The 25,259-nt window shown below is 43.6% G+C and overlaps 3 protein-coding genes across 4 annotated transcripts; 1 reads left to right on the forward strand and 2 right to left on the reverse strand.

The window, feature by feature from the left end:
* Positions 1–460: 460 nt before the first annotated feature.
* Positions 461–4,344, forward strand: LOC136436287 (uncharacterized). Its single transcript, XM_066430136.1, has one exon. The coding sequence runs from the start codon at positions 470–472 to the stop codon at positions 3,407–3,409; it is 2,940 nt and encodes a 979-aa protein (XP_066286233.1). The 5' UTR covers positions 461–469; the 3' UTR covers positions 3,410–4,344.
* A 49-nt stretch (positions 4,345–4,393) lies between these two features.
* On the reverse strand, positions 4,394–9,834 carry LOC136436288 (E3 ubiquitin-protein ligase TRIM56-like). Of its 2 annotated transcripts, XR_010756028.1 has the most exons (5): positions 8,496–9,834; positions 7,889–8,050; positions 7,274–7,362; positions 5,851–5,939; positions 5,503–5,606 (listed from the first exon to the last, which is right to left on the reverse strand). XR_010756028.1 is itself a non-coding variant. In XM_066430137.1 (4 exons), the coding sequence occupies exons 1-4, from the start codon at positions 9,730–9,732 to the stop codon at positions 5,499–5,501; spliced, it is 1,596 nt and encodes a 531-aa protein (XP_066286234.1). In that variant the 5' UTR covers positions 9,733–9,834; the 3' UTR covers positions 4,394–5,498. The 2 variants fall into 2 exon arrangements, 1 of the variants encoding a protein (XP_066286234.1); XM_066430137.1 differs by lacking the exon at positions 7,274–7,362 and having other exon boundaries at positions 4,394–5,606.
* A 1,618-nt stretch (positions 9,835–11,452) lies between these two features.
* LOC136437214 (uncharacterized) lies at positions 11,453–24,639 on the reverse strand. Its single transcript, XM_066431695.1, has 11 exons — positions 24,566–24,639; positions 23,293–23,474; positions 19,829–19,917; positions 19,190–19,370; positions 17,697–17,785; positions 17,291–17,468; positions 16,990–17,066; positions 13,878–16,638; positions 12,862–13,649; positions 12,443–12,660; positions 11,453–12,137 (listed from the first exon to the last, which is right to left on the reverse strand). The coding sequence occupies exons 1-11, from the start codon at positions 24,637–24,639 to the stop codon at positions 12,068–12,070; spliced, it is 4,707 nt and encodes a 1,568-aa protein (XP_066287792.1). The 3' UTR covers positions 11,453–12,067.
* Between the last annotated feature and the right edge of the window lie 620 nt (positions 24,640–25,259).

Raw genomic sequence — 25,259 nt, forward strand, 5'->3', positions numbered from 1 at the left:
GGGGAAAAATAATCCATACATGGCTTTATTGTGATTCATACACTGTTATCGATATTGTTTTGTACTTATAACTGAAGGATAGGTTAGCCTTGCAGTATTGTTGATTTAGTGCCATATATTGTACCATATACGATTGTCGAACAATAAAGTTCATTCAATAACTTGCTCATCTGGGCTTCAAACGCAAATGCGCCGCACGCCAGTGAGAGTGCAAATGAAAATTGGTGAAAGAAACGCGACAGTGCCGTAAAAATCTGCCGTGGCAGTGCCGCCGCAGTGCCGCAGCTCAGTGAGAGGCGGCCTTAACGCCCAATCGACAAAGTTGAGCATATGAGATGTTGATATTTTGCCACATGTTTTGCTCTGTATATTTCATGATAGTTTTCCGAAAGAATAAGGAAGGGGCTGACCACACACGACCGTGCAGTTTCCGCGTTCTGTACGTAGCCTCAGGCATCCGTACCGTCACATGTACAAAAGAGGAACCACGAGTTCAAGGGTCAGACCTGAAAGAGGAAACGGGGAAGATCTAGTTCTGTTCATCAAGACGTATGTGAGAGCTTTGGTCAACATGAAGACAAACACCGTGCTCTTCGTCGTCATCGTTCGCCTACTAGTTTCTGCCAACTGGACGTACGGAGAGGTGCACCTGTCCGCCAAGATCCCAGAGAATGCCGTTATCGGAGAACAAGTTGTCCGCGTTCCGGTACCAACCACACCGGGGGCCCAGGAGGAAGTTCCGTGTGTTATCATGGACGGAAACGTACACGGGCGCTTCAGTGTGACTCGCTGTGTGATTGTAGTAGCCCGTCCTTTAGACTTTGGTATAAACCGACGGTATAACCTGACTGTAACCGTCCCTGGAACATCTGAGACCCGACAGGTTGACGTACAAGTCGAGGACGTGGACGGATACCCTCCTGTCTACAACGACGCCTGCGAAATGCCAGTCCTAGGGAAAGACGGTGCACCAGGGCAGCTAGCTTTCAACATAGCATTAACTGGCGAGTACATGGAAAAAAGTGGAGGCCTATTCATTTGGAGAACTAACACCAAACATAATCATGAACTATCGCTGAAAACAAACGTCCATAGTTACACCAGCAGTGACTGCCTCGCTGTGGTTATAGTCGGTCCCCAGCATGCAAACGACCTGCGAGTTGTCAGCAAGTTGTGGCTTTCACATAATCGTTGCTTCCGATGTTTTCACCCACTTGACTCCGAGCATTTCTCTGAAATCCAAATCATCCAAGATGACAAGATTCATTGTGGTGACTTTTCAAACGGGCTGAATTTGACGCACATTGACAGGAAGTCTTATGTCTGGACTGAATACAGGTTCAAGCTGTTGATTTCTTTCAGAATAAAGTTCGCAACAACACAGCGCTTCGTCTGCAAACTGCCACAAGGAAGACCATTTTCTGTGCCAATCAGACGAGATGGGTTTACCTTTGATGAAGTCTTTGTGACGCGAGCGGAAGTTGAGATCCAGCCTGTCGGGTGTCCACCGAACAAGTACGGTGTGACCTGTGATCAGAACTGCACCTGTGAGAACGGCGCCCGCTGCCATGGACTGAACGGGGCCTGTAAGTGTCAGCCTGGCTGGAAAGGTGTCGTCTGCGACATACCTCACAGTACCGCGGCCATCATGGCGACCCCTAGCGACTCGCAACGGATTCACATCAAAGGTTCGTTGACGTTACAATGCAGGTCTTTCCATTTGGCTGTTCAGAAGATGGTTTGGCTGTTTCCTAACGGAACAAAAAGGAGACTGCAAGGGACTCAAGAAGACCAAATCAGGATAGAAAGCATCCAGTCCGAACACAACGGTACCTACACCTGTACTGTCGTGACGGAAGACGGAGCGGTCGTTTATACACGTTATGAGCTACAGGCATTCGCTTGTCCTCCCGGCAAAAGAGGCGAGTTATGCGAAGACGACTGCGGCTGTCTCCATGGTGCCAGCTGCGACCGTTGGGCCGGTTGCTTCTGTCCGCCGGGATGGACAGGAAGACTTTGTGAGACCAAATGCCCAGAGGGCACGTACGGACGGGACTGTAGCGGTGAGTGCCAATGTGAGAATAATGCCTTCTGCGATCCTGGCGACGGTCGGTGTAACTGCACTGATGGGTGGTACGATATGCATTGCACCCGTCCATGCCCAAGTGGCCAGTACGGATGGAGATGTCGGCAGGCCTGCGACTGTAGGAACAACGCCACGTGTCATCACGTAGATGGCAGCTGCACATGCGCGACGCCCTGGACCGGACGGCGGTGTGACGTCATCCAGACCGAAGCATCTCCGTTGCCACTACAGATCCCCATACCCCTTTCACTGACGCTGCTTGGTGTCTTAGTGTTAGTTGCGCTTTACAAATGGAGGAGGGCCGCTCGGGTGAGAAAAGTTGAGGGCCTAGAGGAGACGCGGGTCTTATTTGAACTAAGCAGTATGGAAGAAGACCCGGCACAGAGTCTGCAGCCCGGCTGGCTCAAAAGGTGGGAAAGGAAGGCGAAGTATCTGACTTTGGACAATCTGATCGGCCATGGCGCATTTGCGTACGTCAGAGAAGGACGCCTTTGCATGGCTAACGCTGACGTCACCGTTGTGGCGGTCAAGTCTCCCCGTTCGGATGACAGACTGTGCTATCAAGCCTTCTGTCGCGAAGCGGCAGCGCTGGTAGCTTTGAGCGAAAACTGCAAAGAACAGAATCGTGAAGGGCATCCCAACATTATCAAGTTGTTTGGCGTCATTACCAAGTCCACGCCCATGTGTATTATCTTGGAATATGCTGCCAAAGGTGATCTCCTGCGACATTTGAAACAACAGGCTAGAGAAAATATCGCTCGTCCGCTGGGCAGCTTTCTCCGCTACGCAGTACAGATATCACGTGCCCTGAAGGAGCTCCGACGTCTGCGTATTGCTCATGGTGACGTTGCCGCTCGAAACGTGCTCATCAGTGGAGATGACGTCGCCAAGCTGTCCGACTTCGGCCTGGCCCATGACGTGTACACCACAACCACGTACATCTCCTCAGCTAGGAACGACGCGGACGAACTCCTGCCCCTGAAGTGGATGGCTCTGGAGTCGCTGGAGACACGCCGGTTCACGTGCGAGAGCGACACGTGGTCGTTCGGCGTGCTGCTGTGGGAGATCGCCGCGTTCGGAGGGGAACCTGACTATCAGCACGAGATCCAGCTAAGCTGTCCCAGGTTGGTTGGGATCCTAAGACAGGGGCATTGTCTTCAGAATCCGCCCGGATGTCCGGACAGGTTGTATGACGTCATGAAGTCGTGTTGGCAGGAGGACCCGTCTGCCAGACCAGAGCCGGCAGAACTGGAGCAGAGGCTGACAGACTGTCGCGAAGAAATGGATCCACTGTTCGTTGTCGAGAAGGTTTCCACACTATAGAAATTGAGCCAGTTTCAATGTAAATATAAATGCGAGAGTTCGACTCCAAAGTTCATACGAACTTTCTTTCGTTTTGAATCAGCAGTAATACCTGTAATAGCCAATTACAAGTTTGCTATACATACTATCTAAGGATCAATATGTGTTTGTAAAAAAAAAAAAGACAGGGACTTTATTCAAGACTGTTCTTGTGGGACTCTTGTCAGGGATATGGTGAAAAGTGACATTCGTTCTTCTATAGGTTTGTATATCGTTTACTATGAAATGTGCATATGACGGTGTAGTCGCGCGCGCCCCGTACGTTTGTGTATTAAGTGTGAAACTTAAAAACACATGATGAAGCCAAGGTCTAGGCTACCAGTCCTGTATGGTATTTTGCATATTATGTATAATTACTATTTGGGTGAATTCACTAATACCGTGATATAACAAATGTGGATAGGTTAGCCACGATTAATAGACTTTATCCCATTTCCTATGCTGGTCTCTTTTCAATTATGGTTATAAATATTTACTGAAAACGAATAAGCATATCTCATTTTTGTTGGTTCATTTCATCTTTATCAAAGTGCGTCACCGTGCGCCATATGCGATTAACAGTCAATCTTGGAAACAAGATTAAGCCTGTCAGATTCATCTCTATGTGCGACATACAGTTTTGTCATAATATTTTCTTGAATTTAAACAAGATTATTGTGAAGGACTATTGTCAAAGTTTGTCCAAACATATATAAATATGGCCAGCTTGAATGGTGACTGTGTTTTTTTGCAGACAGGAGCAGTACACGATTGAGAGGGAGGGTGAAAGGATTGGGTTTCACAAAGCCTCATAACCTAGGCATTATTTTCTTCTGATAAGTCGGTAATAAAAGTGTGTGTGATATTTGACTTGGTAAATTACCAATTGTATAGACACCTTATGTTGTAATTGTCATGGCGTCAGGCAGCACCTAATGTAGACACAGTATCATGAAAGGACAATGATTTACATTTACTTTTTCATGTTTAATAGCATCATACAACCAAATCAAGTATTTCATTCCCTTGTCCCTATCATCAAGCCATTCAAGCTCCTTAAAAATGCTATTAAAAGTGATATCAACTTCCAATGTCTAGCCATCTAATGATATAGATTTACATCATTGTCATGATAATGGAATGTATGCAAACAAAAGTTTGAAATATTGCGAAACTTCTATAGTAGTCTAACCTAATGATAAACATTTCATCATATACCAATCCTACACCTTCATAATACATCATTCAAGTTGAATGTGAAAAACTTTTGTAGTGCCTCTGAAAGACTTATAAAGATACATTTTACAACTCCTACGATTCAAAATCTCATTTCTAATCAGACACTGATATATAAAAACAGTATTCTTGTCATTTTCGAACAATCTAATGAAACTTCGGTGACCTACTCAACTGGGTTTTTTTTATATGTTGGAGTTGATCATTAACTGACACAACTACTTGATGCCCTTGGCAGCCAACACCTCTGTCATCCTTTCCAGATGCAACTTGTACCATCTGTGCTACTTAAAACATCTGTGCTACTTCCTGCAGAATCTGAACTTATTGGTGCCTCTTCTTGAGGTTCTAGACACGGAGATGCCTAGTAGACTGCAGAGATCTGCTCTTGCTGCCCTAATTTTTTCTGGGTCTCCCATGAACATCACTGTTGTGTCATCATCATTTGCCTTTGTCAGTACTTCTGGGTGGACTTGCCTCACTTTCCTGATACCTTCTAAAAGAAACTTTGGAGCTAGCTTGTACTGAGCAATGTCAAAGTTCTCACATTTTATCTTGTGAAACACTTTTTGGTAGAGTGTAGTGAATTCATCAATGGCTTTTTCTGGTTCAGGATCCCTTCCCAGCAAAGATGGCATACCGGATACAAAGTATGTCTTTGTGTGGTCAGCACTTGTGAGAAAGACAGACTTGTACCTTTTGCCAATATCTGTTATCTCTGGATGGTACTTATGCCGAATGTAAGTTAGATAGAACATCTGGGTCTACAAATAATTCAAATGGAGACTTTTGTTCTTGTTCTGATCCAATGCTGCTCACACCATCTTCAGAACCATCATCGGACTTTCTGATAAAGTGGGTGTCCATATTTGTCCCTGGTCACACATTCAGGAATGCTGGACATCAGGATGGACCTGTTGTCTTTTTCTGCAGCAGCTTCAACCTTTCCAAAGGCCAGACAAAAATGTTGCATTTCACAAACCTCAAAGGTACTTATAAATCATTGAGTTTTAGCCAATTACCCATACCATCTAATGAAACAGTCTGAAGCAAATTATCAATTCAGCAACTCGATAACAAATTTGATTCAGTTAACATTCTATTACTTCCCTGCATATCGCACTCATTACGATGGCCTAACATCCACAAGAATTGATACAGCAAATTTAACAGTGAGCATGTGTTACCTTTGCGTCATCCTCTGGAGGAATCCACTTCCGAACTCTTACTTCAACACCATTCAGGACATGTGGTCTTTCTAGAACTCTCTCCACGGCTTCAATAGAAAACAATTATGTTGAACATATTTCTCATGACAATCATATACTAGCATATATTTGACATTTTGCTATACAGTTGACCTTGAAAGTTAAGAGGTTAACAATACGACCGAACAAAACCTAATAAAACAGAATCTACCCTTCAGTGTATGGTTTAACAGGTTGAAAAAAATGGATTATCACACAATCCATGTATCATCGGTATTCAGAAAGTACTAGGTCGCTGAATTTGAAATATCTATCATGAATTCAGATACCATCCACAAGATACGATGGTGCCGTCACAGTCAGCACCGGGGATAGAAAAACATAATTAGCACCAGAGACAAGGAAACATGGTAAGCGCCAGGGACATGGCAACACAGTCAGCACCAGGGACAGGAAAACACAGTCAGAACCAGTGACAGGGAAACACAGTCAGTACCGTGGACAAGGAAACACAGTCAGCCCCAGGGACAGGGAAACACGGTCAGCATCAGGGACAAAGAAGCACAGTCAGCACCAGGGACAGGGAAACACAGTCGGCACTAGGGAAAGGGAAACACAGTCAGCACCAGGGACAGGGAAACACAGTCGGCACTAGGGAAATGGAAACACGGTCAGCACCAGGGACAAGGAAATACAGTCAGCAGCAGGGACAGGGAAACACAGTCAGCAACAGGGACAAAGAAGCACAGTCAGCACCAGGGACAGGGAAACACAGTCGGCACTAGGGAAAGGGAAACACGGTCAGCACCAGGGACAAGGAAATACAGTCAGCATCAGGGACAGGGAAACACAGTCAGCAACAGGGACAATGAAATACAGTCAGCATCGGGGACAAGGAAACACAGTAAGCACTGGGAATGAGAGAAACACGGTCTCCACAGGATTACCAAAAAATGTCATACCCACACACATGCACTATCCAGGAAGGTTATCTTAGCCTCCGTGTCTGTTACCATGGTGATAGACTCAATCTCATCCCAACCATTGGACCTTCTTATGAAATGGATTTCTAGTTTGTCTCTGTTCACACCCGCAGGAATGTTGGATACAAGGATGGACCTGCTGGCTTGTTCTGCAGCAGCTTCAACCTTTTTCAAACCAAGAGAAAATCTAAAATTCTCACAAAAAGTCAAAGGTACTTATAAAGTTTTATTATTTTTCAGCCAATCACACATAACCCATATCATGTGATGAAAGAAGCTGAAACAAAACACTAAACAACCTTCTTGCACATTCAATTCAGGCAACATTCTAATACTTTCTTGTGCATCACAAGCATTGCGATGATTGTATATCCATAACAAGAATCTATATAACAGACTTAACGGTGATAATGAGTTACCTTTGTGTCATCCTCTGGAGGAGTCCACTTCTGAACTTTTAATTCAACACCATTCAGGACATGTGGTCTTGCCAGAACTCTCTCAACAGCTTTAATTGAAAACAATGATGTTGAAGGTTTTTTTCCTTTTTTTGTTTCCTATCATGTTTAGACATGAAACTCAACCCCACTGTTGACTATGTACAGTTAGCAAACAGAACAAAAACCTAATAAGATAGAATCTCATGTTCAATGTAATATAGGGTTTAAGGTACAGATGGAAGAATTAGGTTATCACAAAATCCCTGTATCATCAATATTCAGGGGTACACAATGCAGTCTTTATCATGAGTTCGAATACAGTCAGTGCAGCAAAAAATAGTAATGTAGTCGGCATCAGGGACAGAAACCAGAAACACATATTCGACACTAGGGTAAACATGGCTAGCACTAATGACAAGAAAACATGGCCAGCACCAAGGACAGGTAAAAGCACCAAGGATAAAGACATGGTCAGCACCAGGGACAGTGTAACAAAGTCGGAACTGTGGACCAGAGAAACAGTCTGTTTAAGGTAACACACACTTACTGTATATGCCTCTAAGAAGGTTTACAAAAAATTTAATATCTACACACCTGCCTCGTCCAGATAGGTGATCTTTGCCTCAGTGTCTGTTACCATGGTGATGGACTCAATTTCGTCCCCACCATTGCACATCCTCATGAAGTGGATCTCCAGTTTGTCCCTGCTCACACCCTCAGGGATGTTGGACACCAGGATGGACCTGCTGGCTTCCTCTGCAGTATCACCAAAAATAGAACTTGTATCATATTTCCTCAAGACCTGCTCACATATTTATTATCATCTTTGATAAAACCTCAAGTTACCCATCGCTTCTTGCTTGAGTTGGGCTGTTTTAAAGACACACAACACACACACACACACGCGCGCGCGCGCGCGCGCGCGCACACACACACTCACACACACACACACACACTCACACACACACACACACACACACACACACACACACACACACACACACACACACAACAATCAAAAATTATGACCAGAAAACTACTAACCATCTTTGCAAAGGGTATAAGCTGACTACCTGGACCAATTTGGCCTGACGCAACTAATCACATTAACAAATTTAATATTATCATGCACTCAAATAGTCATGGTGATTACGTATATATCACAAAATTTATCGTTACATGTAACGTTACATGTACTCACCATGCTCCAGTCTGTTCACATTTCCGTACATATTGCCCCTCGGTGGTCTCAGAAGACGTCTCGTTCTCGAGATCGTCTGACTTGGAGTCGCACTTTTCAGCAGAGAACACAGTTCCCTTTCCGCTGGATTCGGTAGGCTGTATTGGGCAGTTTGGGGGCTGTTTGTGGTCAACTTGTGCCCCAAAACAGAGTACTCAACGGTGATGTTTGCCAGTTCAAAGTCCACTGTGTCCACAGGGGGTTTAGTCAAGTCGTTCAGCCTCGTTGTCATATCTTGTGAGAAAGATACAACTTCGTAGTCGCCTCCCTCCCGAGCTAGAGTCTCTGCAAACTCACATGTACTCTTGGCGCTTGCCAGACTGATCTGCGCTCCCTCTATCTCTGCCTCGATCTGTTTCGTCTTGGTTGTTTTTTCTCTATCAATACAGGTTAGGAGCCATTCGCCCTCTTCTTTTACCAGTGCAATCAATGTTTGCACGGTTTTATGGACGTTCTGACAAGCCCCTTCTGCATTCAGCTGAAGTTGTTCCTTCAAGCGTTTCTGCACTTCTTCCGTTTGGCGAAAGAGCTGCATTCGGTCCTGGCATTGTGGTGTGAGATCTAATATCGTCTCTCTCTTCTCAGCGGCCACCTCTTCTATGCGCGTATAGTCGTGCTGTGAGTCCCTGTGTTCAAACAAGGCACATTCGTTGCATATCGGGGTCTCACATGTCCTGCAATAGAGTTTCAAGATCTCTCCCGAATGCTTGGGGCACGGTGGAGCTTTTCTAGCCCTGAAGACATTGTCGTATTTTCCTGTTTTCAGTTCCTCAAACGTGAAGAGCGTGTGACCCTTGGTAGCTCTCAGAAGACGATGTGCCGACTCACAACTCTCACACAGAAACTCAGCACACTCCGAACACCTGGACGTGGCTGGCTTCCCTTCCTCACAATTGGTGCAGGCGAGGTCATTTTTACCGTGATGAACCTTGTGATGCTCGGTCAGGGCTTTCACCAGGCTGGCAATAAAAAAGTTGTCCTTTAGACCATCGACGCCATTTTGGGGTAAGGGGACTAGTTGTCGACAAATAGGACATGGGAAGGTGTCGCCATCGTTTTTCTGGACCCATTCCCGCAGGCAGTGCTCACAGAAGGTGTGCAAGCAGGGAAGAACCTTCGGGTTCTTAAAGGTGTAAAAACAGATCGTGCACTGGGTGGAGTCGTCGCCAACTTTCTCTGGGAAAGCTGCAGTCGCCATTGTTGTTTAAGATCTCGCTTCCTGATATGACATCACCACACCTGTGACGCACCGAAAGTTCAAGGGGCAATGTCCGCTGGTGACACCACACTCAGGGATAAGGAGTTGTTTACTTGAAGTCTCAATAAAAGACGTACTTAAAAACTCTGGACTTTGGAAAGCTATATTCGAGGGTGCAATTTGGTTAGGTTCTGTTGCATGACGAAGTAAAATGCAGTCCCAAAAGTTCAACGTTAAAAGTGAACTTAAAAGTTTACAACTTCCGTCGTGTTTGATAAACCTGACATAACCTGACAAAGTTGCCACCTTGGGCATTTTGCACCTGGCCTATAAAAGCCAGAACGCATTGTACTTGTGCTCATTTGAGCTCTGGCCATTGGGAAAGCCACACATAAGGCGAAGCTAGTCTGAGTGTGGGCTCTGAGGTTGTCCACTACTACTTGCCTACTGACAAAGTTGCAATGTTACCTCGTTGCACATTTATTCAAACTTTTTTATTCTTGGTGTCTCTGGATACTAGACATCGGTGGAAACGAACAAGAACGATAACGTTCTTTTTTTTATTGTTAACGATAGGTTAAGCCATACAAACACAATCAAGTGTGACACATGTTGAAAAAAAGTAAAGCCTAAAAATGATGTTCGTCCATCGTTGTCGATGAAGACCTCGACTTCACTTCAGTCGTCCTTGTGGGTGCGGGAGTGGCAAAGCCTGAAAATAATCGTTTAATATGTGACCTCGCAGTATCATTGTTGCATGCTAAGCACGCCAGTCATAATGCTATTAGAGTTAGATTTTAACCTTAAGCACACTGAAGTAGCCGTTTGACACCCAATTCTCTATTTGTTATACATACATGTAGTTATGCAGCAGGGAGAAGGTTGATTGTTCGGATTAGGTGTTAAATCTATGTCCACTGTAACATTATGTCCACTTTGGGATTGCCAAATGTATACTAGTAGCTTGCAACATCTCACATTGCTACAAATACTTTCAATTGTGCTTCCTGATTTTCAAATGAAGATGTGCCGTTTCTATGATGTAGAATGTTTGCTATTTCTGTAAGCTACGCCTTGATCAATAAGGTCATGTCAAATCAGATTTACCGCATTATAATAATATCACTGAAAAGGGCACATGGCCCTTCATCTTTATAAATACTACATCACTATACCCATTTGTTACATGTATTTGCCACCATGAAAATTTAAATGTATACAGCATCTATTTTGGAATTGGCCTGAATATAGCCAAGTTAAGTTGGGCAAAATTTGAAAATACCAAAGTTCAAATAAGTAGTGGGGGGAGGTGAGCTTCATAGCTTAATTCATGTTCCTATATTTGGCACCATTAAGTCATTTCATATCTTGGAATGTCTGTGTGTATGGCTTTTAATGGTATATCATGAAGTGTATGGACACCGTTTTGTTTGTCTTGTTGTGTGTTCTGGTTTGTTCCCGCTGACCCAGGTCCAAGTTTGTCCGCAGTTTGAGCTGTAACCAGAGACTGGCAGGATGGGAAGGTTAATTGGTCTGCGTCCAAATGTCTTCGTCAGGAACCCGGGGGGGGGGGGCATGTAATGTGTGAAATGGACATGGTTGTGTTATGTTTTGTAAAGAAATTTACAATCAACTCGTATCTTGAAAACAACTACTTAATGGCAGTATGAATATTTCTTGTACTGTCATTGCTCACTGACTTCAGACAAATTTAGTTCTTTTTCATATTTTAATAGAAATTCCAGCAAATCCATGTCATCACAACATTAATTACAACAATGATTTCCCATTACATGCTCTAGCCATCAACCTATTCAATCACCTTGAAACTGCCACCATATTCTAAACATGAAATAAGTCTCGAGGGAAAAATATCATCATACTACAGTCGTCTTCCTACTGAAGATTTTAAGTACTTGATTGATGTGTTTCCTTTTTCAATTCTAAGCAGACTAACGGAGAAGTGGCAATGCCTAATCACCTAATGATATACGTGTGCATGACATTCCCATGATTATTGCATACATCATGCATGCAAGCAAAAGCTTGAAATATTTCCATGGCAGTCTAATCTGATGACAAATATTTCCACAAATACATCCCACTTCTATACAAAGCATCCTTCAAGGCGATGAGAAAAAATACATTGTGCCTTTTAAAGAAATTTATCATGCCTTTTAAACACATAAAGAACAACATTTCGTCCCAGGGTACAGAATAGTTTGTGCTACTTCTTTTCTACAACACTGTTCCTTCAAAAATTCTGCTTTTATTTAAAAAACAAACACTTAATTAACAAGTGTTTCCATTATGTATGACTTGACAACTCCCCTGACTACTTGATGCCCTTGGCAGCCAACTCCTCTGTCACCCTTTGCAGATAGCCAGGGTCAGGGTAGCCATGCCTGTAGAAAAAAGGAAGTTGTTACAAGTGATATTTCAACAATCTGGTCATGGAATTAGTCAAAGTGGTATAAAGGTAAACCTTGTTGTGTCTGTAGCATTGAATGAGACTCGGGGCAGGAGTAACAAGCATGCAAAAGCATGTTGAGTTAAAGTCAGGATAAATTTGAACTCATTGCACACATTGCATGGATGTCCATAAGGGAATATCTTTCAAATATTCAACTATTGTGTCAATTGATTGAAGCATCATTCAAGATGCAATCAATACAGACGTTTAATTGATATAGAGTTGATGTATACATACATGCTCGGCCCTCCATATGTGCTGGTCTTGTGATGAATGTCATTCCAAATGACTCTGTCACTGTGTCCTGTTGTTGATGATGTACCAATGGTGAAGGTCAGCTTCTGGTTGAAGGCCTTTTCCAGTAGACCTAATACTTTTATGCCATCAGAATTATATGGGAGGTACGCTTTGCGAGTTGTTCCTGCATACGGCTTGCCTGGGTTGGGATGCTCTGGCTGGAAAGAAAGTTTTGTAGCATATTTTATAACCCTTTATAACCCATGAAAGGTACTGTAATTACTGATGATGCACTTTTTAAATTAACAAGTAATTGAAGTTACCAGTAATGCCATTGTAAGTTTACTGTTACTTCATAGTCAGAATTCACTATTCTATCTAAGTTTATTGATCACAATAAAACAAAATGTCCAACCTACCCCCTGTTTTCCATCTCTGAACACATAGTTGATGATTATGGTCCCAGTTTGCTTATAGCCATCAAGATGTATTTGTTTGTTGTAGTTAATCTTCATCTCTCCTTTAGGCTGGTTTCCAGTTAGTTTCCCCACAACAGCACTGCAAACAGGACAGCGGGATTTAGTCTTCATTGCCTTGTCTAGACACTTCTTGCAGAACACAGCCTTACAGCCTTGGGCTTTGCAGGGAAGAGACTGTGGATTTGTTGGCGCTGACAGGCAAATGGGACAGTCTTCATCATTCTTGTCCTTTTTGCTCCTAGTAGCCATCCTTGTTGTGCCATCGTTTCCACCACCTGTTGCTCCACCTTTTCCCTGCAGGCTGCTTCTGCCTTGGGTCACCTGTTGAGTAAGATCTGGCCCCCTTCCTGGTGCAATGAGAGCAGCAACCTGGCTTGAATCGTTTCTGTATGCTTGACCACTTGCTGGGGACGACCTTGTACCAATACCTGCTGCTGCAGCAGATGCATAGGTCTTGGTTTGTGGTGGGTTGCTAACTTGTGACTGGCTTGCTCCAATGATTGGTTTTGCTGTAGACCTCTTTTTTGCCTTTCCAGGGTGACTTGCAGACTGGAGCACAGATATTCCTGTAGCAAATACCTCAGCAAGGACTTGGATGGTTTCTGCTGTCATGTCAATGAACCAGATTTCCGTAAGACTGCAGGATGCTGTATGTTTGGTGGAGAGGTATTCAAGAACACCAGACAGCAGAGCTTGGGCACAGACATGCCTTGGCATGCCATATTTACCTGGAAGGAAAAGAGTAAATTCCGTGTTTCATATAAATTCCATTAAAAGTCATTCTGCTCCTTTAAATAATTTGTATATGGTAAGTGCTTTTTATATGGTATCAATTTTTTAACACTATAAAAGTTATTCAGAAGTAACTCATTGAAACTAGTTGTAAAGTTGTTGACATTGCATGCACACATGGTTTTAACAACAACTTCTGTCACTTGTGGTTTAATGCAACCCACCTGAACTGATTGCTGGTATGGCAACAGACTCTGCGTTCAGTCCCTCTGCGGCTTGTAGAATGTTGATGCATGTTTGCTTAAGCATTTCTGTACACTGCTTGGCTTGACTGTCTCCCTGCCATTTTGGTCCATGTGCATGTATGATGTTCTTACATGGTAGGCAGCCTGCCCCAGTGATCTCTGTTTCTGTTGGCTTGAGAATACCTCTGGTCTTCATCTTTTCTGTACTTTCCTCTTGTATGATGTATCCTCCTGCCTGTACGATGGCCTTTGCTACCCCACCTCCGTGCCTCAAATATGCATCTGCTGCATTTACAATGGCGTCCACCTCCAAAGTCGTGATGTTTCCATGAGCCACTTTCACTTCAACTCCCTGTTCAAAGGTGTGGGTGAAGAGAATTACAGGCGAGTTTTCATTACCTTCAGCCCCCTTTGGTACGTCTGTGCTACTTCCTGCAGACTCTGCACTTGTAGATGGATTGCTGCCTCTTTTCCTTGAGCCTCTTGAGACCGGGATGGCTAGTAGACCGCAGAGATCTGCTCTTGCTGCCCTGATTTTCTCTTGTTCTCCCATGAACATCACTGTTGTGTCATCGTCAGCTAGCTTGGTCAATACTTCTGGGTGGCGTTGCCTCACTTTCCTGACACCTTCCAAAAGAAACTTTGGAGCTAACTTGTACTGGACAACATGAAAGTTCTCACATTTTATCTTGCTAAACACTTGCTGGTAGAATGTGATGAATTCATCAATGGCTTTTTCTGGTTCAGGATCCTTTCCCACATAGCGTGATACAGGTACAAAGCAGGCTTTTGTGTTGTCTGTGCTTGTTTGAAACACAGACTTGTACCTTTTACCAATATCTGCTATATCTGCATGATGCTTATGCCGAATGTAAGTTAGAACATTGGGCTCTACAAACACTTCAAATGAAGGATTGTCCTCTTTCTTTGGTCCAGACCCACCAGGATTGCAGTCAGCACTATCTGCTTTGAGCTCTTTGCTTGCAAGAGGGCCGCCTGTTGTAACAGAAGATTGCTGGTTAACTGGCATGGGATTCTTGTCCAGCTTCTCCGTGTAAAATGCCATCTTTTGTCTTTTCGAGGTTCTTGACTGAGTGGCTTCAGCATCATTTTTGGCCGGTGACTCATCTCTCTGAGAACATACCTCTATTGTTGTGGAATTGTCAGGAGAAGCATCACTGTTAGTGTGATTTAATTTCTCTTCATCTCCATCAGTGATATCAGCAGGTTGAGCCTGTACATCTCTTGTGATGCTCTGGTCTCCAGGCACATGGTCATCATTGTTGCCAGCACCATCTGTAGCATTTGAGGGTGCATCTTTCCCGGGCTCTTCTGGTGGACTGCTGTTGCTGGAGGCTTGCGTTTGTGGATCATCGTTGTCACTTAGCATTGGTTCATCACCGTCAGGTAGTGGGCCTATTGGGCGGTTAGCAAGAACAGAATTTGGTGCTTCTCCTGTATCCATTTGCTCTGGTTCCTCTTCATCTATGAAGGCTTCCATGTCTTCATCTATGTCTGCACTTCCTCTTGCCTCTTCATTTGATGTGCCAGATGTAGAATTCGACCTATCTTCCTCTAAGGTGGAAGCAGTGTCTCCATTAGCCAGAGAAGCAGTGTCTCCATTTGCCGGAGAACTCTTTGCAGCATCCTCTCCTTTTGAAGCAAGATTTGATGTAGATGCTAATTTCAACATGTCGTCCTCAGATGCTGAAGCAGTGTCTCCATCTGCTGGAGAAGTCGTTGCAGCAGCCTCTTCCTGCTCACCTGTCTGCTGTAGCTGCTCCTCACCTGAAGCAAGATCAAGTTCCAAAGTAGATGCTACTTGAGACCTGTATTCCTCTGATGTGGAAGCAGTGTCTCCATCTGCTGGAGAACTCTTAGCAGCATCCTCTTCTTGCACATCTGTATGCTGTGGCTGCTCCTCATCCTCTCCTTTTAAAGCATGATCAAGCTCTGGTGCAGATGTTAAGTCCAACCTGTCGTCTTCTGATGTCGAAGTAGTGTCTCCATCTGCTGGAGATGTCTTTGCAGCATCCTCTTTGTGTTTGCCTGTCTGTTGTAGGTGCCCCTTATCATCATCTTGCCCTTTATCGTCTTCTCCCTCTGCAGTATGATCATGTTCCATCTGACTTTCCCCGGTGTTTTCCTCTTGGGATGATGTGCTCTTGTCTTCATCCTCAACGTCCTTGTCACTTTTGAGAGAATCAGAGGCATCCTGATTACTTGCCATAGTTGTGGCTGCATCCTCAGTTGGCTTTGCTCCATCCCTTTCCCTCCCTTCCCTGTAGCCTTCTCCATCCTTGCTGACAGTATTGAGATTTAGTTGACCTTCATCTGATGGTTTCATGCTTGTGCTCTGCATCTGGCGATCCGTGTCCAAGTCAGCTGGGCCTTTATCATCCAAGCCTGTGACCCTGATATTTCTTCCTGTGGCCTTGGTCTTCTTAGGACCATTGTTTGCAGTCAGCTCCATGCCGTTGGTTGTCTTGCTATCCTTGTGAGCTGTGGTGGTTGGATCATTTGGTGATTCCTGCCCTTGTTCCATGTGATAATCCAACCAGTCTTGGAGAAGCTGCTGTGCCTCTGCCACCTGTTTGTAGGTGCCTTTAACTTCAATGACACCGTCAACTACACCCTTTTCCCACTCTATGCCTGTTTCTCTAATAACCTTGTCCATCTGATCCTGTGGTATTAGTTTAGCCGCTACACCATCAACTGTTGCATGGACCACATCAAAAACCTGAAAAACAATCAAAATTCCAGAATTGTAAAGCAAAGTTACTTCAATAGAATATGTTTGCAATGGATATAGCCTGAGTGAATCAGACTTTAGTGACTGGCCAAACATCTGGCACCCGCCACAATCTGCGGGGAAGGGCCATTACAGTCCCAAAACAGCGGCCTTTGCGTTACACAGACTACAATGCATGATGCAACAACAAATATAGAAGAGATGCTTTGTATGACAAATTGTTTGAAACCAGCTGCATTGAAACCTTCTGTCAGCAACATGCTGTCTTTGTACAAAGCTTAGTACAAGTATTTGGCATCCACAGTAATCATTCTTTAGGCAAACTGATACATATCTTACCTCTGGGTCATCATCTTCCTGAACAGTCACTTGGATGTCATTGATGACATGCTGTTTTCCCAAAACAGTCTTCACAGCTATAAATGAAAATAAAATGATATTATTGAATCATTTTGGTGAACTTCATTTTCATAATTTCATTTTCAAATGCTATATTCTTGCAGTACATTGCAAGATATGATAACTTATCATTCAATATGCTCATTTTCCCTCTTTTTTGTCTTTTTTCCTTTTGCTGTTTTCTTATGGAATAATTCAATACCTTCTGCAAAACTTCTGTTGCAATGAAGAGAACACACACCTGCACCGTCCAGGTAGGTGATTATTGCCACAGTCTCTGTTACCATGTCAACGGACTCGATTTTGCTCCCACCGTTGGACGTTTCTTTGAAGTGTTCCTCCAGGTCATCCATGGTCACACCCTTAGGGATGTTGGACACCAGGATGGAACTGCTGTTTTCCACTGCGGTAGCACCAACCTTTTTTAAAGTGAAACAAAAGTCAACATTTTCCCTTCATCATCATCAATCATTCGAAATGTTTTCAACCACTCTGTCAGACACTGTAGTACCTAACCCAACAACCTGTTAAAAACGTTCCATACAGTTGCCATTCTATTACTTTGTTGGCCATCACAATCAGTTTGATGGCCTTATGTTCAAACAAAGAATCAATATAACTGAGATCCATAGACATGCATGCGTTACCTTTGTCTTATCTTCTGGAGGAGTCCACTTCTTAACTCCTACTTCAACACCATTCAGGACCTGCGGTCTTGCCAGAACTCTCTCCACAGCTTGAAAACAATTGTGATGAACAATCATTAACAACATGCTACCTTTTGCACAGGCCCAGTGCAAAGGCAATTGAGTTACACAGTCAGCACCAAGGGCAGAGAAACACAGTCAGCACCAGGGACAGGGTAACACAGTCAGTACCAGGGACAGGGAAACACAGTCAGCACCAGAGACAGGGAAACACAGCACCAGGGGCAGGAAAACACAGTCAGAACCAGGGGCAGGGAAACATGGTCAGCACCAGGGACAGGGAAACATGGTCAGGGTCAGGGAAACACAGTCAGCACTAAGGACAGGGAACACAGTCAGCACCAGGGAAAGGGAAACACAGTCAGCGCCAGGGACAGGGAACACAGTCAGCACCGGGGAAACACAGTCAGGGACAGGGAAACACAGTCAGCACCAGAGACAGGGAAACACAGCACCAGGGGCAGGAAAACACAGTCAGAACCAGGGGCAGGGAAACACTGTCAGCACTAGGGACAGGGAAACATGGTCAGCACCAGAGACACGGAAACATGGTCAGGGACAGGGAAACACAGTCAGCACCAGGGACAAGAAAACAGTCAGGGACAGGGAATCACAGTCGGCACCAAGGACAGGAAAACACTGTCAGCTCCAGAGACAGGGAACACAGTCAGCATCAGGGGCAGGGAAACACAGTCAGCACCAGGGACAGGGAAACACTGTCAGCACCAGGGAAACACAGTCAGTATCAGGGACAGGGAAACACAGCCAGCACCAGAGACAGGGAAACACAGTCAGTATCAGGGACAGGGAAACACAGTCAGCACTAGAGACAGGGAAACGCAGTCAGCACAAGGGAACACAGAGAGCACCAGAGAAAGAGAAACACAGTCAGCACTAGAGATAGCAAAACACAGTCAGTACCAGGGACAGGAAAATACTGTCAGTATTAGGGATAGCAAAACACAGTCAGCACCAGGGAAACACAGTCAGTCCCAAGGACAGGGAAACAGTCAGTGACAGGGACAGGAAAATACATTCAATACACTGCATTTGATCTAAGATTTAATATCTCTTCCCAAGGAGCAAACATTTGGCCCTGCCCTCATGCTTTGGGGGATAAGTGATGTTTTCGACAGTTAAAATGTAAACTGGACCTCCTCGATTTGTGAAAGCAGGAAATCACCCATGTCCTAGGTTTACTTCATGATTCCACATGTTTTAATTAAGGCACCCTTCATGAACCTTTTTCTTTCATTTCCTAATACCAGATTGATTTCAATTCAGTACTGTTTTCATTACGGGTAACCAGAGGATGTCACATTTTTACATAAAATTGGTCCATCATTGTGAATCTATGGATACTTGAAATATGATACCCACACACCTGCATGCCTATTTAAAAAAACATATCCAGAAATATGATACCCACACACCTGCACCATCCAGGTAGGTGATCTTTGCCTCCTCATCTGTTACCATGGTGATGGACTCTATTTCCGACCCACCACTGGATGTTCTCATGAAGTGGATCTCCAGTTTGTCCCTGTTCACACCCTCAGGGATGTTGGACACAAGAATAGACCTGTTGTCTTGTTCTGCAGTAGCACTGATGCTCTGGGAGGTTGAAAAGAGAAGTATAGTAACTGTTATATTTTCACCAATTATCATGATCTATACTAAACGGTAGCTACTTGGGTCCCAAATCTTTAATATCAATGGATATAACTGCCCTTCAGGATAACGTACAAGCTTTGCCCCCATGTGAGGGGGCTGGCTATATCACACAAAATGCCTTTTACACTTTTACCAATTTCTAACTCAAACTGCCATTTGAAGCTACATGTATCTGATTAAAAGTAAAAGGTCTCTACTGTATATGGGGACAACACTGACAGCTGCAAATTGGAACCTGTCACAGGTTCCATTTTGTATTCCAGGTTTGTAGTTTTAAGTTATTCATTTACACAAAACAAATGAGAAAATGACAAATACAATGACACCCCATATCCAGTAAATTCATATAATCATCTATATCACGGTAGGACATAAAAACATGCAATGTCATTCGTTACCTTTGTGTCATCTTCTGGAGGAGTCCACTTCTGAACTTTTACTTCGACACCATTCAGGACTTGTGGTCTTGCCAGAACCCTCTGCACAGCTTTGAATCAAAACATCAATTTTGAGGATTCAGTTAGTAATGAATTTAATGTTTCAATGACATTTGACAAGTGTAAACATACATTTGTTGTGCCACTATACATGTATCTCATGCACTACCCAATGCCATCCACTTTGTGTATTATTCAAAGAACTATTCTCATTTGGAATGAAGAATCACTCATTGACAAGTATATATGATTCTTAGTCATGTCTGTCTCAAAATAAGTTTTTGTCAAGCAATAGAGGAGAATAACCTCATGCTTGTGACTACAAGTGCCTTCCAGATATCACACATTGTGTCATTGATATGGATTCAACACTGAAATTTTGGCTTCTTTTTTCTTTTTTCTAAAACACTAAAAATTGTCTGCTTGTTTGTTTTTTTAAAAAGTGTTTGATTTTCAGACTTCTTTGGCCACTAATGCAAGGACATTGGGTAGTACATGTACATAATTGTTATGATGGTAGACCTGATCTTTGACCCTAAGAAAACAAACTTGTTTTTACAAAAGAAAATATTTCAAGGAATGTAGATGAAACTATCTGCCTATCTTCAAAATGTGACACGGTTCAATTAAGTACCCCCCCCCCAACCTTCCTAGAATGTCTAAAGGAGATGTTATAGAGAGAAAAATGAAAGTGAAAGTGATCTTGATCCAGTTACTGAGGCACTAATCTTTCACTGGGTGTGTCAGAACAGTGCACAGCATTTACAGGTTCATTGACTCAGGGAAATTCCCCTTAAGCTCTTTTCAACAAGCATAATCAACACGATGGTATACATAGGAAAATATATATCAAAGAATGTCTGGAGGTTAGAAATTCTTCCAATGATTGTAAAAGCTCATGATCCCATAACTACACACTCTTGTATTAGGTAGATAGAACTGTAGTTAAGTACTAGTAGATACACGATGCCATACTTTGTACCTTGTACAATTGTTGTGCAATAAATTTATACAGTACCAGTGGGTTGTGGCTTAACATCCCATCCTGAGACTAATGAAACCCTGCCCAGTAGTGTATATGTCAGGTGAGCAACAACAGCCGGGATTCGAACTCCCAAACTCTAGATTCAGAGGCAGGGTCACTAACCACTGGACTATGCATACAACACCACAGACGCTCACCCTGAATCCAGGGTTCCACTCCCTGTTCTATGTTTTGGGTGGTACATCTCATACCTTCCCCTTTCACTAATACCACACTGACTCTGTTTTCACTTTTTGATCTGTTCTTGTCAGAGAAGGGTTTGCGGAAAAGGCTGGGCTGTCTACCTAGGCACTATTGGGTCAAAGCTGACCAGCTAGTGGGTCAAAACTGAACCACTAGCGAGTCAAAATTGAACCACTAGCGAGTCAAAACGGAACCACTAGCGAGTCGAAACTGAACCACTAGTGGGTCAAAAATGAACCACTAGCAAGTCAAAACTGAACCACTAGTGGGTCAAAAATGAACCACTAGCGAGTCAAAACTGAACCACTAGTGGGTCACAAGTGAACCACTAGTGGGTCAAAACTGGACCACTAGTGGATCAAAACTGAACCACTAGTGGGAGCTATATTTGGGGGACCTGAAACGAGAGGCCGAACCCCGGGCGGAAGCGAAAAACTTTGAATACTAGTACTCCCCTTATAGTGAGGAAATACACTTGTGGGCGAAGTTAGCGTGGAACGAGGCGATGCACACGTGCGAAGTAAGCGCTGTCTGATGAAATACACACGTGCAAATATAGCGGAACGAGAGGCAGAGCACGTGTGTCAATCGACGTGTATTGAGCAACTGCACCTCGTGCTGATCCTCAAATCGTGTCCCCCGTATATACCTATTGGGTCAAAACTGAAGCACTAGCTGCTCAAAACTAAGCCACTAGTGGGTCAAAACTGAATCACTAGCAGGTCAAGACTGAACCACTAGCGGGTCAAAACTGAACCACTAGTGGGTCAAATATGATACCTACACACATGCACCATTTCAGGTACAAATCAGCGCTGTTTTTGTTACCAGAGGGTGTCACATTTTCATGTCACAAAAACTGTCCATCATTCTGAATATATGCATATAACGGGGGGTGCCCAACCATCAGACGTTTTTTTACGCGCTGGAACTCACGGCGCTCCATTGCTGGTTGCCAGAGAGTGGTCAGGTTTTAATGAATGAATTTTGAACACATTCATCTAAAGACCATACTTCAAGGACAAGAAATGTATTCATACTGTTCATGGGCCCTTCATGCTCCGCGTTACATGCGGAAGACGCTGTGAGACATTTTCACGAATGTACCTTCTGATTTAGTGCTACGCCAGATAGTGTGCCTAACTTATTACGCTTTGGTAATTTTGCTCTCTTCGGAAGTTGGTGATGAAGTTAGGGAAATGTAAATAAGGCTTGAAGTCTGCTATATTCTAGCTTTCTTTTGACCGGAAAATTTTGACTGTGTGCACTTCTAACATCATGTGAGAAGGGCTATATCTAGCGCATCCCAGCTCATGTTCCCACGGGAAATAGGCTACTACGCGGCCCGACGTACGTATTGAATGCGGCCCGACTTACGAAATCATTACGAAAAAACGACACCGCTTACATCAACAATACTCCGTCTACTTATTGGGAAACATCTTTGCCATCTCTGTATTCAGTTTCCTTTTCATAGACGGTACCAATCACATGTTAGAGCGTAACAAAACTGTGCGTTGAATCGTTCCGCCACCATCGCGGCCCAAAAAAATGGCGGGAAAACAACGTCGTCAGACGACAGCAATGTTGACGTTGTTTTTCTTTGGTCGGTTTTCTCCTCAACAAACACTTAAAGACCCAAATTTTTAGTGTTTTATGAAATTATTTTTCTTATGTGTATGATAGCTGTGTGACTTATGTATCTGCTTGGCACAGGTCGTATATTTAGATGCCGGGCCGTCTAGCTACGCAGTGACCCTCTACTCAGCGTTGCCATCATTATTGTCAAAATACTACTTTTCGACAAAACAAGAAATGAATATGTACACATATGTTTTGAATGTAAATGACAATTATGTGCATGAACTTGGGTTATTTACCTTCCTTATCTGCATAGTCATTGGACACAAACACGGCGTACTTATGCAAAATAAGATCAGCAAAAAATCTGTGCGATGTTCGGGCGCGTGCGATGTTAGGGCGGCCCCCGTTAACATAATTCCATCAAAATACATAATTCCGCCGCTCTGAAAAGATTCATCCAAACAGATTGTCAACCCAACATGACCCCCAGTATAATGCACTCCTGTATATCTTAACTCATTGTGCATACCTGTGGGGTGCTGCACTACAAACCCACTGTATTTGAAAGAGGCGGAGTTAATCAAGGTTAGATACTATAATAATTATGACACACCTGCACCATCCAGATAGATGATCTTTGCCTCTGTGTCTGTTACCATGGCGATGGACTCAATGTCAGCTCCACCGTTAGACGTCCTTTGGAAGTGGATCTCCAGTTTGTCCCTGGTCACACCCTCAGGGATGTCGGACACCAGGATGGACCTGCTGTCTTCATCCCCTGGTCCTTGTGGGTACCTTTGCATATAAGATACTTCATCAGGCTTTCATGGCAGAAATACAAAACACTTGGCATTGTGAAAAACATTATAAGCCCTCTCCACAAAATATTGCAATGACATTCCATGAAAAAAATAAAAAGAATTATTGGGAAAAAGATTATAAAGTAGATTCCTCGTAAAGGGGATGTTCACTATTAGAACATTGTACTCCCCTCTTTCAGTTTCATAACCCCAAAGTACTGACTCCACTTGAGACATAAGAAGGGCTGCTAGTTCTGCATAGGCTGGCTGACAATTTCTACTGACTGTTGTAACATAAGAAACTCAAGACATGATAGAAAGCAATCATTAAGTAGATGTTAGGCAGAAATGTAAGAAGATGTTGGAAGAAATTATCTGAAGGTAGTCTGAAACCATTAGAATCTTTTGGCCGATAGATATTTGCCTCTTCTCTGCTGCCATGTGTAATGATACGAATAAAAATATTGCATATAATTGTAAGCACAGTGTACAAAAACACTAAGTATTATTTTCCATCATTTTTCTATTATATCATATAGTACTTTTATTAATATTGATAGCATTGCAAGAGATCCTCATAACATCCTTTGATTTGCCAGTGACATTATAGTGATATACGGAATGTCACCACTTCGATAGTAAGTTCGTTGTACAGGGTAGATACATGTGGGGAGCTAAAAGATATGTGCTCAAACAAGACAAAACATTCACTCCTCCCCTCACCACCCTACCCTGCCCCTCCCTTCGATACTGCGTCACTTGCATTACAGGTAACATTACAGGACTGGTGAACCATGGGGGAGCAAACAGTATGGTTGGCCTTTGTACTGGGTAGAAAACAACAATGGTGTGTACGGTATGGTAGCCCAAGACACTCAAATGCCGAGTCTGAGACATTTTAGGTGCAATTTGTATTACATTGCTATTTGTGAAGAATCGTTTATCCTAGAGACCACGTCTAGCGAAATAATAGAGTTTGACGTAAAACTAGCACAACAATTGCACTATGGTATGGATTGTCGTATCCATCGGGACAGAACAGGAAGTAGTTTTTAAAGCCAGCCCAATGTTGACTGTACAACGCACCTGCCGTCCCCGGGCCGTGGGTTACCCAGATGACTGGTCCCGTCCTCTTTCTTCGCCCCCCTGGCGCAAGCCATGTTCCGCCTTGAGTTTAGCGCGTCCCGATCCTCAAACAGGTGCACTACTATGCACCACAGTGCGGCTATACACCTCGGATTGCCCCCAAAAGACCCACGCACAGTCGTCACCACTCAGGAACGATCACCGAAGCTACAGTGAGAAGCGCTATGGCTGTAACACTGTACCTGAAACCACCTACTGGGAACTGGCGCTCTCATTCCTGGACCGAAACTAGCTTCCGGGTCTGGCGGGGGTTTTGAAAAGGGAAAGTTACTACGGTGTCATTGGACAGAAGTTGAACCACGTGATCTGACATGACCAATCAGATGTAAGTAGCGGAATTCCCCCTTACGTCATGCAGTCCCAAAATGAGGAAGTGAAAGCGGAACATGAATTACGGAGTTTCGGTGGGTGGATAATTTCTAGATCTGGACCAGTAAATTTTGTTCGCCCAAAATTTGGCGTCTGACAAAAATGTTGACCGTTTACATCCAGCCTGATTCACTTGTGCAAGTAGTAACCTTTGAACTTTGTATTGTACGAACTTTGTACAATCAAAGATGTATCAAATCACACAAATAGCAAATGATGTAATAGTCGAATAAACAAAAACAAACAGTTCGTTTGAATTTGATCA

The sequence above is a fragment of the Branchiostoma lanceolatum genome, chromosome 6 (assembly GCF_035083965.1).
Source record: "Branchiostoma lanceolatum isolate klBraLanc5 chromosome 6, klBraLanc5.hap2, whole genome shotgun sequence".
NCBI lineage: Eukaryota > Metazoa > Chordata > Leptocardii > Amphioxiformes > Branchiostomatidae > Branchiostoma > Branchiostoma lanceolatum.